The sequence below is a fragment of the Ostrea edulis genome, chromosome 2 (genome assembly GCF_947568905.1).
Source record: "Ostrea edulis chromosome 2, xbOstEdul1.1, whole genome shotgun sequence".
NCBI lineage: Eukaryota > Metazoa > Mollusca > Bivalvia > Ostreida > Ostreidae > Ostrea > Ostrea edulis.
Window position 1 is genome coordinate 31,944,536 of NC_079165.1, and position 13,250 is coordinate 31,957,785.

The 13,250-nt window shown below is 37.2% G+C and overlaps 1 protein-coding gene and 1 long non-coding RNA gene across 2 annotated transcripts in view; one reads left to right on the plus strand and one right to left on the minus strand.

The window, feature by feature from the left end:
- LOC125679875 (leucine-rich repeat-containing protein 74B-like) overlaps positions 1 to 13,250 on the minus strand; it is a 42,000-nt gene that overhangs the window by 22,197 nt on the left and 6,553 nt on the right. The window contains exons 2-4 of the mRNA XM_048919331.2: positions 12,010 to 12,212; positions 11,105 to 11,212; positions 10,928 to 11,021 (exon numbers count right to left, since the gene is read on the minus strand). Coding sequence (XP_048775288.1) covers positions 10,928 to 11,021; positions 11,105 to 11,212; positions 12,010 to 12,212 — 405 coding nt within the window. The remainder of the gene's footprint in view (positions 1 to 10,927; positions 11,022 to 11,104; positions 11,213 to 12,009; positions 12,213 to 13,250) is intronic.
- LOC130051618 (uncharacterized) lies at positions 227 to 6,374 on the plus strand. The gene is made up of 3 exons (XR_008799884.1): positions 227 to 327; positions 542 to 607; positions 1,685 to 6,374. It is a non-coding gene; the product is annotated as an uncharacterized LOC130051618 (long non-coding RNA).

Consider the following 13,250-nt stretch of genomic DNA (forward strand, 5'->3'; position numbering starts at 1 on the left):
ATATCACCCCACTTTATATTGAAATAAACTCAGATGACCATCTTGTTTTATCACTTAGATCATGTCGATTAAATATTTTGTCTTATCGTGCACGTATCTTTTAAAAATTATATATGTCAATAAATCATTTGTGTTTATGCACACGGCTCGGACTTTTATGTGGTATTTATAGCATCCCTATTTACATACTTGCAGACTGAGCAAGCAAACAACATATTCTTTGTGATGGAGTTCACCTGAATCAACATGGATACTACAAACTCATTAGACAACTCCGGGGAATTCTTTCTCATCACCGCATTAGTCAATGTTAACTGTTTTGCTTAGGTTAGACAGAGGTTTCTAACATTGATGTATCATTATCCTAATTCTCATGATTGTATGTATATGTATACACTCTGTCTCAGTTACTACTTATTTTCTGATTCTGGTAGCTGAGACAGATGCTTTATGCTGTAACGAAACTCGCCAACGAGACTAGTATGAATGTCTTTACTCAAATTGATTCATGCTAATTGTTAAATTTGGCATTCTCTTTCAGCTTTTGATCATCCAAAGTGCTGTAGTTTCCACATAGGGCATTGTTTGAATTTTTGGCTCAGAACAGGTAATGTACGTTATGTAGCCTTTTTATCGAGCCACATACATTGGACTCATTGCATACAAACATAGTGTTTAATGGATATGCTCTGCATATACCCTCAACTATGTTGCAATTACATGTTGCCGAGTCATGGTAGTTTATATAGCTTTAAGCATATTTTCACTAGCTCAAAGCATATTATCTAGCTTAAAGGATATTATACCAACTCAAGCACATAGCTTGGAGCATATCGTTAGCTCAGAGCATGTATACCAACTGGGTTGGTTAAATTCGATGGTTAGGGACCTCACTACCTCAAAGCATATAAACATTAGCTTAAAGCGTATCCCCAACCTAACCAGCATATGTTATGTATTCTTTTTAGCCGAGTTGCAACAAAGTTGAACTCGGCTATTGGTTTGGTGATGCGGGCGGGTGGGTTGGCGGGCGGGCGGTTGGGCGTCAACAATTGGTTTCCGGATGATAACTCAGAAAGTTTAAATCCGAATCAAATGAAACTTTGATATATTGTTGGGTACCAGGTAAGGAAGACCCCTATTGATTTTGGAGAAAAAAGGTCAAAGGTCAAGATTACAGTGACCGAAAATAGAATGAAAATTTCAGAAATATTTGGTTTCCGGATGATAACTCAGAAAGTTTAAATCCGAATCAAATGATACTTAAAGATATTGTTATGTACCAGGTAAGGAAGACCCCTATTGATTTTGGAGAAAATGGGTCAAAGGTCAAGGTCACAGTGACCGAAAATAAATTTAAAATTCAAAAAAAAAAATTAGTTTCCGGAATTTTTTTAATTTGAATCAAATTAAACTTGGTTATATTGTTGGATACCAGCAAAGCAAGGCTTCTATTGATTTTGGAGAAAAAGGTCAAGGTCACAGTGACCAAAAATAGATTGAAAACTTCACACAAATATGGTTTCTGGACAGTAACTTGAAAAGTTTAAAACTGAAATTAGTTCTTCACAATTATAAATATGCCACATCATTCCTGACTTTACAATGTATCCCATGCAACTCGGCTTATGCACCCCTGGGTGCATATATTGATTTTATTTGTATTTATTTTCCCCCTATTCAGCATGGCTTCCAGACCCAAAAGGAAAAGACAATCAAATGATCCACGCACTAAGAGGCCAACAACCATTTCAACACAAGGGACGTCACTATCAAGAAGTCAAGTTGAAGGTATGGTCAAGGCATGCGTGGCAGCGATTATGCCCATACACTTTAACTGAGAAAACATGTCGGGAGGTCTTATCGAGACAGACCACAGTGTCCTCTGCAGCCACAGGTACCGCACCCACACCAACAGCGGAAGAGACAACAAGTGGGCCACAACCTTCCCAATCGTTGCTACAAGATATCACAGGTATCTCTTCATCGTTAGAACCAAGTAGTGTTTCCCATTCAAAACAAACATCTGCTACTTTACTTACTCTTGGTGTAGATAACAAAACTTGGGCCAAAATTCATGCTGGGGAGTTTAAGTTTTCATCTCTGTTGCCCTCAGACTCGCGCTCACCAGCCAATAACAATTACACTTCAGTAGATCAAGATGGACAGCTCAGCTAATTTTTCTCCAATCAAATGAGAACGACCCGATATTCAAAATGGACTGAAGCATATCAAGTTTTTGTGGCCATATTAGCAGAAAAATTCCCTCATGAAATAGGCAATCTAATGGTGTATGCCCAAACGATTCAGAAGATTGCTGAGTCATGTGGGGACCAAGCGGCTCTCCAGTACGACGAAAAGTTTCGCCGTTGAAGACAAAAGGACCCATCTGCGTGTCCTTGGCAATACAAAAATGCTGAGTTTTACCAGGAAGCCCTGGTCTTGGGACTGGGTTATAAACTAAAATCCAGAAAGCAGCAGCCCTTTCATGCCCCCCCCCCCCCCCCTAAGCATAGATACTGCTGTGCATACAACAATCATGGCACATGTCCCAAACATGATGCCTGCTCCCACCCCCACGTTTGTCAAATCTGTGCAGGTAAACACTGTCGCAAACTCTGCCCAAAATTCAAACAAAATAAACAAAAACATAACACCCGCGATAACAGTGTCAGTGCTTCCAAGCCCTCCACTACAATTAGGAAGTAAAATAACTACCCCTATTCAACACACTATGTTAGCTTACTATTTAGAAGGGTATGACCACACACTGTCTGATGTTTTAATACAAGGATTTAAGTTTGGATTCAAAATCCCATACCAAGGGCCAAGGCAATTTTGTCTCCATTAAAGGGAAAGAATCTACCTTGGATCAGAAAATTCTATTAGAACTGCAGAGCACTCGTATAGCTGGTCCATTCATTGAACCCCCTTTCCCTAATATTCAAATCTCACCGTTAGGCCTAGTTCCTTAAAACATCACCAGGGAAATATCGTTTGATACGTCACTTATCATTCCCAAACGGAGAATCCATTAACCACTACATGTATATTCCCCAAGAGTTTTGTACGTTACAATATCAGTCAGTCCAAACAGCTATTCAGATCATTAAACAATTAGGAAGAGGTGCTCTTTTAGCCAAACCTGATATTGAGCATGCATACAAACAGGTTCCTATACATCCTGATGACTTTGAACTCTTGGGTGTTATGGTAAATAATCACTATTATTATGATAAGACTTTACCTTTTGGGCTTAGCTATGCATGCAATTTGTTTTAAAAAAAAATTAGTACTGCTCTTCAGTGGATTTTACAATCCAAATTTTCTGTCTCCCAATGCGTCCATATTTTGGATGATTTCCTCTTCCTAGGACCACCACACTCGCCGGAGTGCTACAGGGCGCTACTTGCTTTTCATGTCTTAGCGAATGATATAGGTCTTCCAATTAAAACGCAGAAAACAGTATATCCAACTACCACATTAACTTTTCTGGGTCTCGAGTTTGACACAGTGTGCTTTCAAGTTAGGTTACCACAGGACAAGTTAGACCAACTTCAGTCAGAGATCAAATAATGTCTCAACAAAAAGTCCACCACGCTGCGGGAGCTCCAATCGTTGATTCGTATGTTGAACTTCCCTTGCAATGTAGTACCTCCGGGGCGCACATTCTTACGAAGGCTTATTAATCTCACAATTGGTCTCCAAAAACCATAGAAAACTTAATTTGGAAGCAAGGGAGACCTAAAAACTTGGGCTGTGTTTTTAGAACATTTTAACGGCAAAGCATTCTTCCCCTCTGGTACCACCCACTCATCATCCTCCCTACACCTTTTTACTGATGCTAGCAATTTAGCGTGGTACTTCACTCAGACAACTTAGCAGTAGTTCAAATTATTAACGAAAATACATCAAAAGACCCCAAACTTATACAACTAATGCGACGTCTAATGATTCTGTCTCTTACTCTTAATATGCATTTCCATGCTAAGCACATTCAAGGGGTTGCCAATATAGCTGCAGATTTACTTTCTCGGTTACAGGTCTCAGAATTCAGAGCCAGGTTTCCTCACATGGACATCAACCACACACCAGTTCCTCTTTCCTTAGTAAGGATTTAAGTCAAACTGCTGACTTGTTACTACGCAACTCACTCAGCAAATCTACTTCCTTAGCTTACAAGTCAGTTTTCCAAACATATAGACAATTTGTTGAGATGTCTTTTCCTACTGAATGCCCTCTCCCCCATCCTTACAGTACCTCTCGGGGTTTATCGCCAATTGTTATCTTAAGGGATCGGCTGCTTTACTGTGCACACTTTCATATCTGCTCTAAGTTTTATATTTCAGCTAGGGGATTTTGCAGATATCACACATTTCATTGTTAAAAAACTGTTACAAGGGTTCCAGAAAGTTAAACCATCCTCAGATACCAGGCTCCCCATAACCCCCAATATCTTAAAATCCCTCCTCCTGGCATTGGAACACACTACATCCTCTTTCTTCACTAAATTGCTGTTAAGAGTTATGTTCCTGGTAGCATTCTGTGCATTCCTACGGATAGGGGAAACTACTAAAACCTCTGGCGCAACACAACACCACATTTTATTTAAAAACCTTGGACTAAAATCAGATGTACAACATGAGCAGTACATAGAAATAAGCATTCCCCATGCAAAGTCCCCTACCTCTACTATACGACTTCATCAGAATAAAACCAATCCTGCCCGTATAAGTCTCTGTTGCAATACCTCGAGATTAGGAAGCACGACTCACCATACCAGCCACTATTCTATTTCATGGATGTTACCCCTCTGTCACGACAATTTTTCACGGAACAACTTCGTTTAGCTCTATCATTTTGCAACCTTAACCTTCATCACTATCAAACTCACAGTTTCCGAATTGGTGCTGCCACTACCGCGACTGCCCAATGTTTTTCGGAACTCCAAATACAGTACATGGGGAGATGGAAATCCAATGCTTTTAAGAAGTATATTCGAATTCCTATCTTAAAAATCTGAGTATCCGATTTCTCTATTAAACTACTTGGCATCAATTAGGAGCTGATAACCAATCCATTACAGTTTATGTACATTTTTTGATCAGTCAGGGGCTGATACCTTATGGCATTTGCCATCAGTCAGGGGCTGATGACTATGCTTCATGTATCCTGGAAAGGGCCCTTGTCACCAATCAGGTTCGATACCACTGCATATAAGTTAAGGACATACTTGCCTGCAATCAGGGTCTGATGGCTTTTAGCATAATTTCCTTATGAACACATGCACCTTTTATTGTTTAGTTTTGTTCTGTTTGTATTGATAAGTTCTGTTTGTGTTGACGATGGGGGCGTTAACAAGCAATATTTGTATATCTCTGTCTCATGTATTCCCTTTCTACAAATATTGCCTGGCTTGTCAACATGGCCTTTTAGCACCCCCTTTTCTGATTTTTCCAAGTTGTACATATGTTTGGGTCTATTTTTTATATGCCAAATATGCCATAATGTTTCACTGATCATAATATGTCAGATGACACATTTTTATACGCCCGTCGAAAACGGGACGTATTATGGTATGGCGTCGTCCGTCTGTCTGTCCGGACCTTGTGGGCAGGATACAGACTGAACCATAAGCCCTAGGGCTTTATGACTTGGTACATTTGATCACCATGATGAGAGGAAGATGCCTATTGTTTTTCAAGGTGAGAGGTCAAAGGTCAAGGTTGTAGTATCACTTATTAGGAAAACTTTGTGGGCAGGATACAAACCGAACCGTAAGCTCCAGGATATTATAACTTGGTATATTTGATCACCATGATGAGAGGAAGATGCTATTGTTTTTCAAGGTCAAGGTTGTAGTATCACTTTTTAGGAAAACCTTGTGGACAGGATACAAACCGAACCGTAAGCTCCAGGATATTATAACTTGGTATATTTGATCATCATGATGAGAGGAAGGTGCCTATTGTTTTTCAAGGTCAAAGGTCAAGGTCGTAGTATCACTTATTAGGAAAACCTTGTGGGCAGGATACAAACCGAACCGTAAGCTCCTGGATATTATAACTTGGTATATTTGATCACCATGATAATGAATTAGCTCACAGAGTACAGTGCTAACTTCACTAAAATATTAATCCCACTAAAATATGTTTTCCTTGAGCAAAATCTACGGGTGTATTATGCCACGTTGGCGTTGCTCTTGTTTTTGTTCTCAGGTGCTAATTTTGAGATGTGGCAATTTGTCATTATACATTGTCAGTACATTTTACTTGTATGCAACTTTTACTTATATTTGAATCCTAGTTTGTGTTCCCTTTACTATCATTTATTGTATACATGTATGTAATAAATGACCTATTTTATTATTTAAAGGGTGTGATGTTTTTATCTAGTACAGACAGACAGGTATAAAGAAAAGTCTGACGGATATATTCTAATATGTAAGTTCATTCTTTCGCCTGTCAGGCTTTCTCGTCTTTGAAATTTTCCGTACTCCCTTTATGGACGGTAAAGCAATAAACCTATATAAAATATCTGGAACTCGCCACTGTGTTAAAATGTTCTCGAATCCCTGTGTATTTTCTTGTTTGTTCCTCATTATTTTCTTTCCAAAGCCAATAAACGGAAAATTTGAATTCCATCCGAGAATGATTTAAATCATATAGAGGCATCACCAGAGGTAAGCAGACCAGGACCGTAGCAATGGTGTTTCTTTATCCTACCAACATATGGGTCGAGAACACAACCCACGAACCCTCCACTACGAGAAAATTGCCTTAAACACTAGGCTACCATGATTACAAAACCATTAACGTAACCCCAATAACGTTGAGATAAAATAAGGGCTGGCCACGCTGAACTTTGTTTTAGTGTCCTACTTTATTTCAATAAACAATAAATCCTATACGAAAAAAGTACACGGATTAGAAATCTTCAATGTGTTTGGTATAAAATGTTTGTTGAAGGCAAACACGACTGTCTCAATGGCAGAATTCGGTCAATTAAATCATTAAAAAAATTAATTGAAAATATTACCATCAAGAGAAACGCATTTCAGCTCGGATCAGAGGTGGCAGATTTTGATCCACATTCCTCAAGTGTGCAATCTGATTTAGGTGTATGTATGTTGTTTCGGTAAGCGGATTTCCTTTCAATCAAATTTTCTGAACAAAATCAAATATATGTAATTTATGTTTTTGATGAATTCTGACATAATTATATATTAAACTAGGAAGAATAGATTTAGCACACTAAAACAGATGTCTCTCCTGTCATTATCCATTGTTTTAAAAAACATTTTAGTGATCATCTTTAAAGTGGAAAATTAAGAGTTACGGTAATAACTTATCATGGTACACCCACATAACACATTTCCAACAAATATGGAAAAAGGAAATATTCATATCTAGTGATCAATCATCCAAAAACTTACTTTGTTAAACACCACTCTGATTCCACCCACAAGTACTCTGAACTTGAAATTAGAAATATACTAGAGTTTCTCATTGACAATATCTTCGTGGTCTTTGGTGATCAGGTCTTCCAACAGTCTGTTGGAATTCCAATGGGCACGAATTGTGCTCCTTTGTTAGCTGACCTATTTCTATATTCAAATGAAGCAGAATTTATTCAACTTCTACGTGAGAAGAAAAAATCTCTTGTTGTGGCCTTCAATTCGACATTTAGATATATCGACGATGTTTTGTCTATTAACAATAGTGACTTTCATTCATATGTCGATTCGATATATCCCCGTGAGCTCGAAATAAAAGATATCACAGAGTCGTCCACTTCTGCTTCATACTTAGATATTTTATTTAAAGTAGACATTAACGGCAAACTGACAACCCAACTGTATGGTAAACGAGATTATCTCAGCTTCTCCATCGTCAACTTCTCATATTTATGTAGCAATATTCCATTATCACCTGCATATGGTGTTTATATCTCTCAACTGATTCAATACGCAAGAGCTTGTTCTGCGTATGATCAGTTTTTAAATCGAAGCAAGCTACTGACAAACAAGTTGATGGTTCAGGGGTTTCAACAGTCTCGATTGAAGTCAGCATTTCGAAAATTATATGGTCGTTATAACGATCTAGTTCGTAGTTCGTCAATACAACCTATCATTGGGTAAAATGCTGTCTGACGTTTCATACCGATTGTCAGGCTGTTCTTGGCACACTGATTTTGACTACGGATAACTCTGTTTACCTGATCAGGATATAGGGTTCACGGCGGGTGTGACCGGTCGACAGGGGATGCTTACTCCTCCTAGGCACCTGATCCCACCTCTGGTGTGTCCAGGAGTCCGTGTTTGCCCAACTATCTATATGGTACTGCTTATAGGAGTTATGAGATTGATCACTGTTCATTATATTCACCTTTCATACAAAATATCAAAAAGACCTATCTCAAATTTTATGGTCCCGACAATAAATGCCCAAAAATTCTATTATTTGACCTTTACATAAACGGTCATGCAAAATTGCACGTGCCACTGTCTTATCATGGTATACCAACATACCAAATATCAAAGTCCTCTGTCAAAAGATTTATGGTTCGGACAAAAATGCCCCAAAAATTCTATTATTTGACCTTTACCAAAAGGTTGAGGTGAAAAGTCATAAAAAAATCGTACCCGACACACTATCTTCTCGTAGTATACTCACATATGAAAAATCAAAGACATATGTCAAAAAACCCAAAAGAGTTATGACCCGGGCTAACTTTGTATGAGAAGCGGAATAAGAAGAGGAAAAAAATAAGTCACACTAAAACAATATGTCCCTCTTCTGGGAAGGGGAGACAAATCAATCATTAGATCATCAGTATTTGCAGATGACATATTTCCTATCGAAACAAGACATGCGAATGGTAAACAGCACATTGTTCTTGATTGTTTTGTGGTTGGCTGCACGAAAAGTTTGTAAACTTTATGGTTCTCCTTGAGGATAGCCACTTCATTCACCATGTTTAGCTATATCGATACCAGAGATCCACATAACCTTGTCCTTTTGAAATCCTTTCCAAGACATCCCATTTGATATAATCAATATCTGTACGAATGTAGATGTTTGCTTCCAAACGTTTTTATGTAGTTAATAGCTTGCAACAAATGTTAGTGATCCTTCGACCTTCCATGTTTGCATTGCTTTCGTTGTTTTTGTTTCTCTTTCATACAATCATTGAAAGTACACGGATCCATCATTCGAATAACGAGTCTCCAACGGTGCGCTCTTGGCCATATTAGCTCTTCTCTGGATAGACTCGAAAAGTTGAAAATGAAGTATACCAATTTTTGATATCAACATTGCGTCGTCTTGTTTTTCTCCCATTGTACATCATACAATTAATAAGACAGCGAAGCATATACATCTATCGCCAGTGATTGTTATTTGTTAACATACAGATTAGATAGAGCAAAACTAATAGTGTTGCTATTGTAACTCAGGAATCTAATTGTGGATCTGTATGACATTCTGGGTTAAAAGCTATTTGCAAGATGATAAATGATGTGCCATTTCTATAATATGACTATATACATGTTTATTTAAAAAGTGAAATAGTGACTTCTCCAAAATAAAAAAAAATAAATTGTTTCTCTTTAAAATGTGTTTCAACATTTCATGATGGGCTTGTTTTCGTATACATCAAATATTCTCTATCTATGCTTATTATTAGCATATTTTGTAAATTTGGAAACGTGAACTTGGTTTTTCTTTTAAGTTTGTATTCACCATCATCATTCTGTGATCAAACAATTACGAGAAATACATGTAAAAGGTTCTTAGAAATGATTTGATGTAGATTTGTAATGTGATTTCATCAAACCATCCTTTAAAGAGACACTACAGCTCATTTTCCACATTTTAATAAAGTGCTTTTAAAACATGTATTAATAAAATGATAAAAATCATATCGATACTGACAATTTTGAACAATTGAATGCATCAATTTACTCTAAACTGCGCTTTGAAGATCATCCGGAATTCAAAGGTTTCTTCATGCTGACTCGGACTTTTGAATGGTTATTTACATTACGTGGTTTTGAATGACAGCGAAGGTGTTGTGTAAGAAATTATTTAAATTCCCCTTCATAGGGGTCCACACTCACCTTTCAAGTATAAAATTATTCCCTGCTCATTATAATAAGTAAATAATTATATAAATCATTATTTCAACAGAAACCCTCCCATGTTCCTATTGACTGATGTTTTTACAACTAGTTAACACGTGTCGTGTTCAGATAAAAATAAAACTTTTAAAGCAGTGTCTTCGCGGCTAGTCCCAGTGGCAGATTTAGGGGGGCCAGGATCCCCCTCCCTTTTTTCGCCACAAATTGTGAGTGAAACTCCAAATTTTGCACCCAGAATGGCCGATTACTTTGGCTGATATTGGACTTTCACACCCCCCTTCGAAAATCCTAGATCCGCCACTGAGTTACAATCGTTTCTCCTAGCTCTTTGTTTTCCAACGGTCATACTGATCCCAAGGTCAATTTTATTTCACGTATGAGTTTTATCTCATTCTATTTTTACCTATTTTCTCACAGAATCTTTCAAAATTCTGGATCGATCCACTACACTTTCTCTCACTGGACGACATGCTGCACTGTTTACTGTCTATGCGCATGCGTCTGAAGACTGAAGGAGGAGACTCGATATTTTTTGTATAGGCCATCAAAAAGTATTAATTTTTATGTTAAAACAAGAATTTTTAACTTTAGATAAGTGTTATTTTCGCAAAGTTCATACATTCAATAATGCAACAAAAATTGAGAAAGCCCTGAGAAAATTGTCATTTCATGATTTTTTGCGCAAAATGAGCTGTAGTGTCTCTTTAAAGAACTAATTATAGTTCTGGAAATCAAAACGACAAAATGAATACGCAACTTTGAACACAATTCTATTTGTACACTCACTTGAAAGATTAATGGATTTGATGTGATGGTTTGACTGCAGAAGCTGCACCATCCATCTTAGACCATCTGTTTCTAGCTTGTTGCTACTTAGATTCTGAAATCAAACAGAGTGATACGGTAAACATTGCAAAGCATTTTAAGTATTGCGTTAAATTTCTGACACTCCATACAACTTACTATTTCTGTAATATTTGTCCGCTTTTGCAGTAGATCGTAAATATATTTAGCTCCCGGTAGCCCTATCTGACAACCCTCAAAGTCCAATGACTGTATATCCAAATTACGCTGAAAACAATTTCAAAAGAAGTAAATAGAATATATATATAATTTCGATAACATTTTACCATAGTAAACAGATGCTTCTTCAGTAAACATTGAAGTCGTAAAAATTTATATCTTATGATCATTTATACAAAAATAATACTTCCTGAAAAAACTAATCGAAGCATACGCAGAAGATGCTGGAGTTCTTCATTGACAATATCAATGTAGTCTTTATAGACCAGATTTTCCAACAGTCTGTTGCAATTCCCGTGGGCACAAATCGTGCTCCTTTAAATTACCTGTGTTTGTTTTTCAATTGTTTTATATTCTCATGAGACAAACTTTATTCAAAACCTTCCAAATGAGAAGAAATATCTTGTGGTCTTCAACCCGACATTTAGGCATATCGACGATGATTTATATATAAATAATATTCAATCATTTTCATTCAAAAGTGTTTATCAGAGTTGTCTATCAGGTGTTTGAAAAATACTTTCGATAATAAGAATACCCCCTCAAATGTTAATAATAAAAAAAAGCATTTTAACCAGAATAGCAGGTGCCCCCAACTTCCTTCTTCATATAAGATACACGCAGTTTTTCTTTATAAAAGCTGTTAAAGATATATTCTGGACAAATTATGTCTACAGACAGACAGACAGACAGACAAGGTGATTCCAGTATACCCCCGTTGTTGACGAGGGAATCCACACGAGAAGTACTATTACAGAAATATCATAACATATGTATTTGTGTACGTACGTTACTGTTGCACGTCATACAGCATAATAACATAAAGGTAAAACAAGTAATCTTACAAGTAAAGCGATTGCACAGCACTTGATGGCGTTCTTAGAAAGAAGTTGAAACTTAAGAGACATTTTTCTTTCTCCTAGCTGTCGTAGAAACGCGGATAAAGGCACGACTCCACAGTGTTTACATGCCCGGATGTAGTCCCTTCGGCTGACGTCAGTGGTACTGTAGCATTTACTCAGGCTCCGTTCATATTTGCAATATTCATCTGAAATTACCATTGAATATTTGAAGAACTGAGACAGTCAGATGCCTAAGCATAATTCTGATTATATTTCAATGAGAAATATTAAAACATTTGGTGTAAGAGATATATTTCAATGTTTTCGTCAGTGAGAGAATTTTTTAAAATTCCAGTTATAGCTATGTTGGTTGATTAAACGTCCCGTCGAGAATCTTTCACTCATATTGAGACGTCAACAGTTGTAGGTGTTGTACCACAAATTTAGACCTATGTTCAGGACTTACGGCCGTAACAGTGAGGGTTCTTTAACATCCCAATGTCTTTCGTGACACGGAACCTTTGTCTTTAAGAGCGTTTGGCGAAGGAGAAATGTTTGACGCGGTCATGGCACGAGCGGGGCTCGAACTCAAGACCTCCGGGTAAAAAGAAAGGAACGCTCTGGCAATGAACTACCGCGACCGTTATATATATACAGTGAAACTTCTCTAAACCGGCCGGCTCTCGGACCGAAAAAACAAAACCGGCCGGTTTAGAGGGGTGGCCGGTTTACCAAGAATTTAGTATTTAGAGACATTTTATCTCAATATTCACAAAGTAGGTACTGTTCACTTTGCCCTGGTGATTTATGACCAATTATCGGTGGAGATCAAATTAGTCCGTTTGTACCTATAGGTAATAATAAATTCTCGCTGAAATCATCTAATTTTAAACTGAAAATCTATAACAGGATACATAAAGAAAACACAGAGGCCTATTATTGGAATCCCTCTTACCTATAAAAACTCTGTTTACATTCATCGCTTATATCATTAACAACTTTGTTTTGAAGTTTTTGAAAAATACGGTAGTAAATATGAAATTGTAATTTGAATATTTCTTAGGGATTTCAAGTCGATGGAAACCAAGAAAATTAATTTATCTTTTATTAATTATCATTAACAGTCATGGGTTTGCTCTTTATTAACTTGCGCTTATATCCATACGATGGAATGGTGCAACAATATGGCGTTTGATACAGTATTCATTCACTATGTTCCTAACTGTTACATTCGGTACAGAATT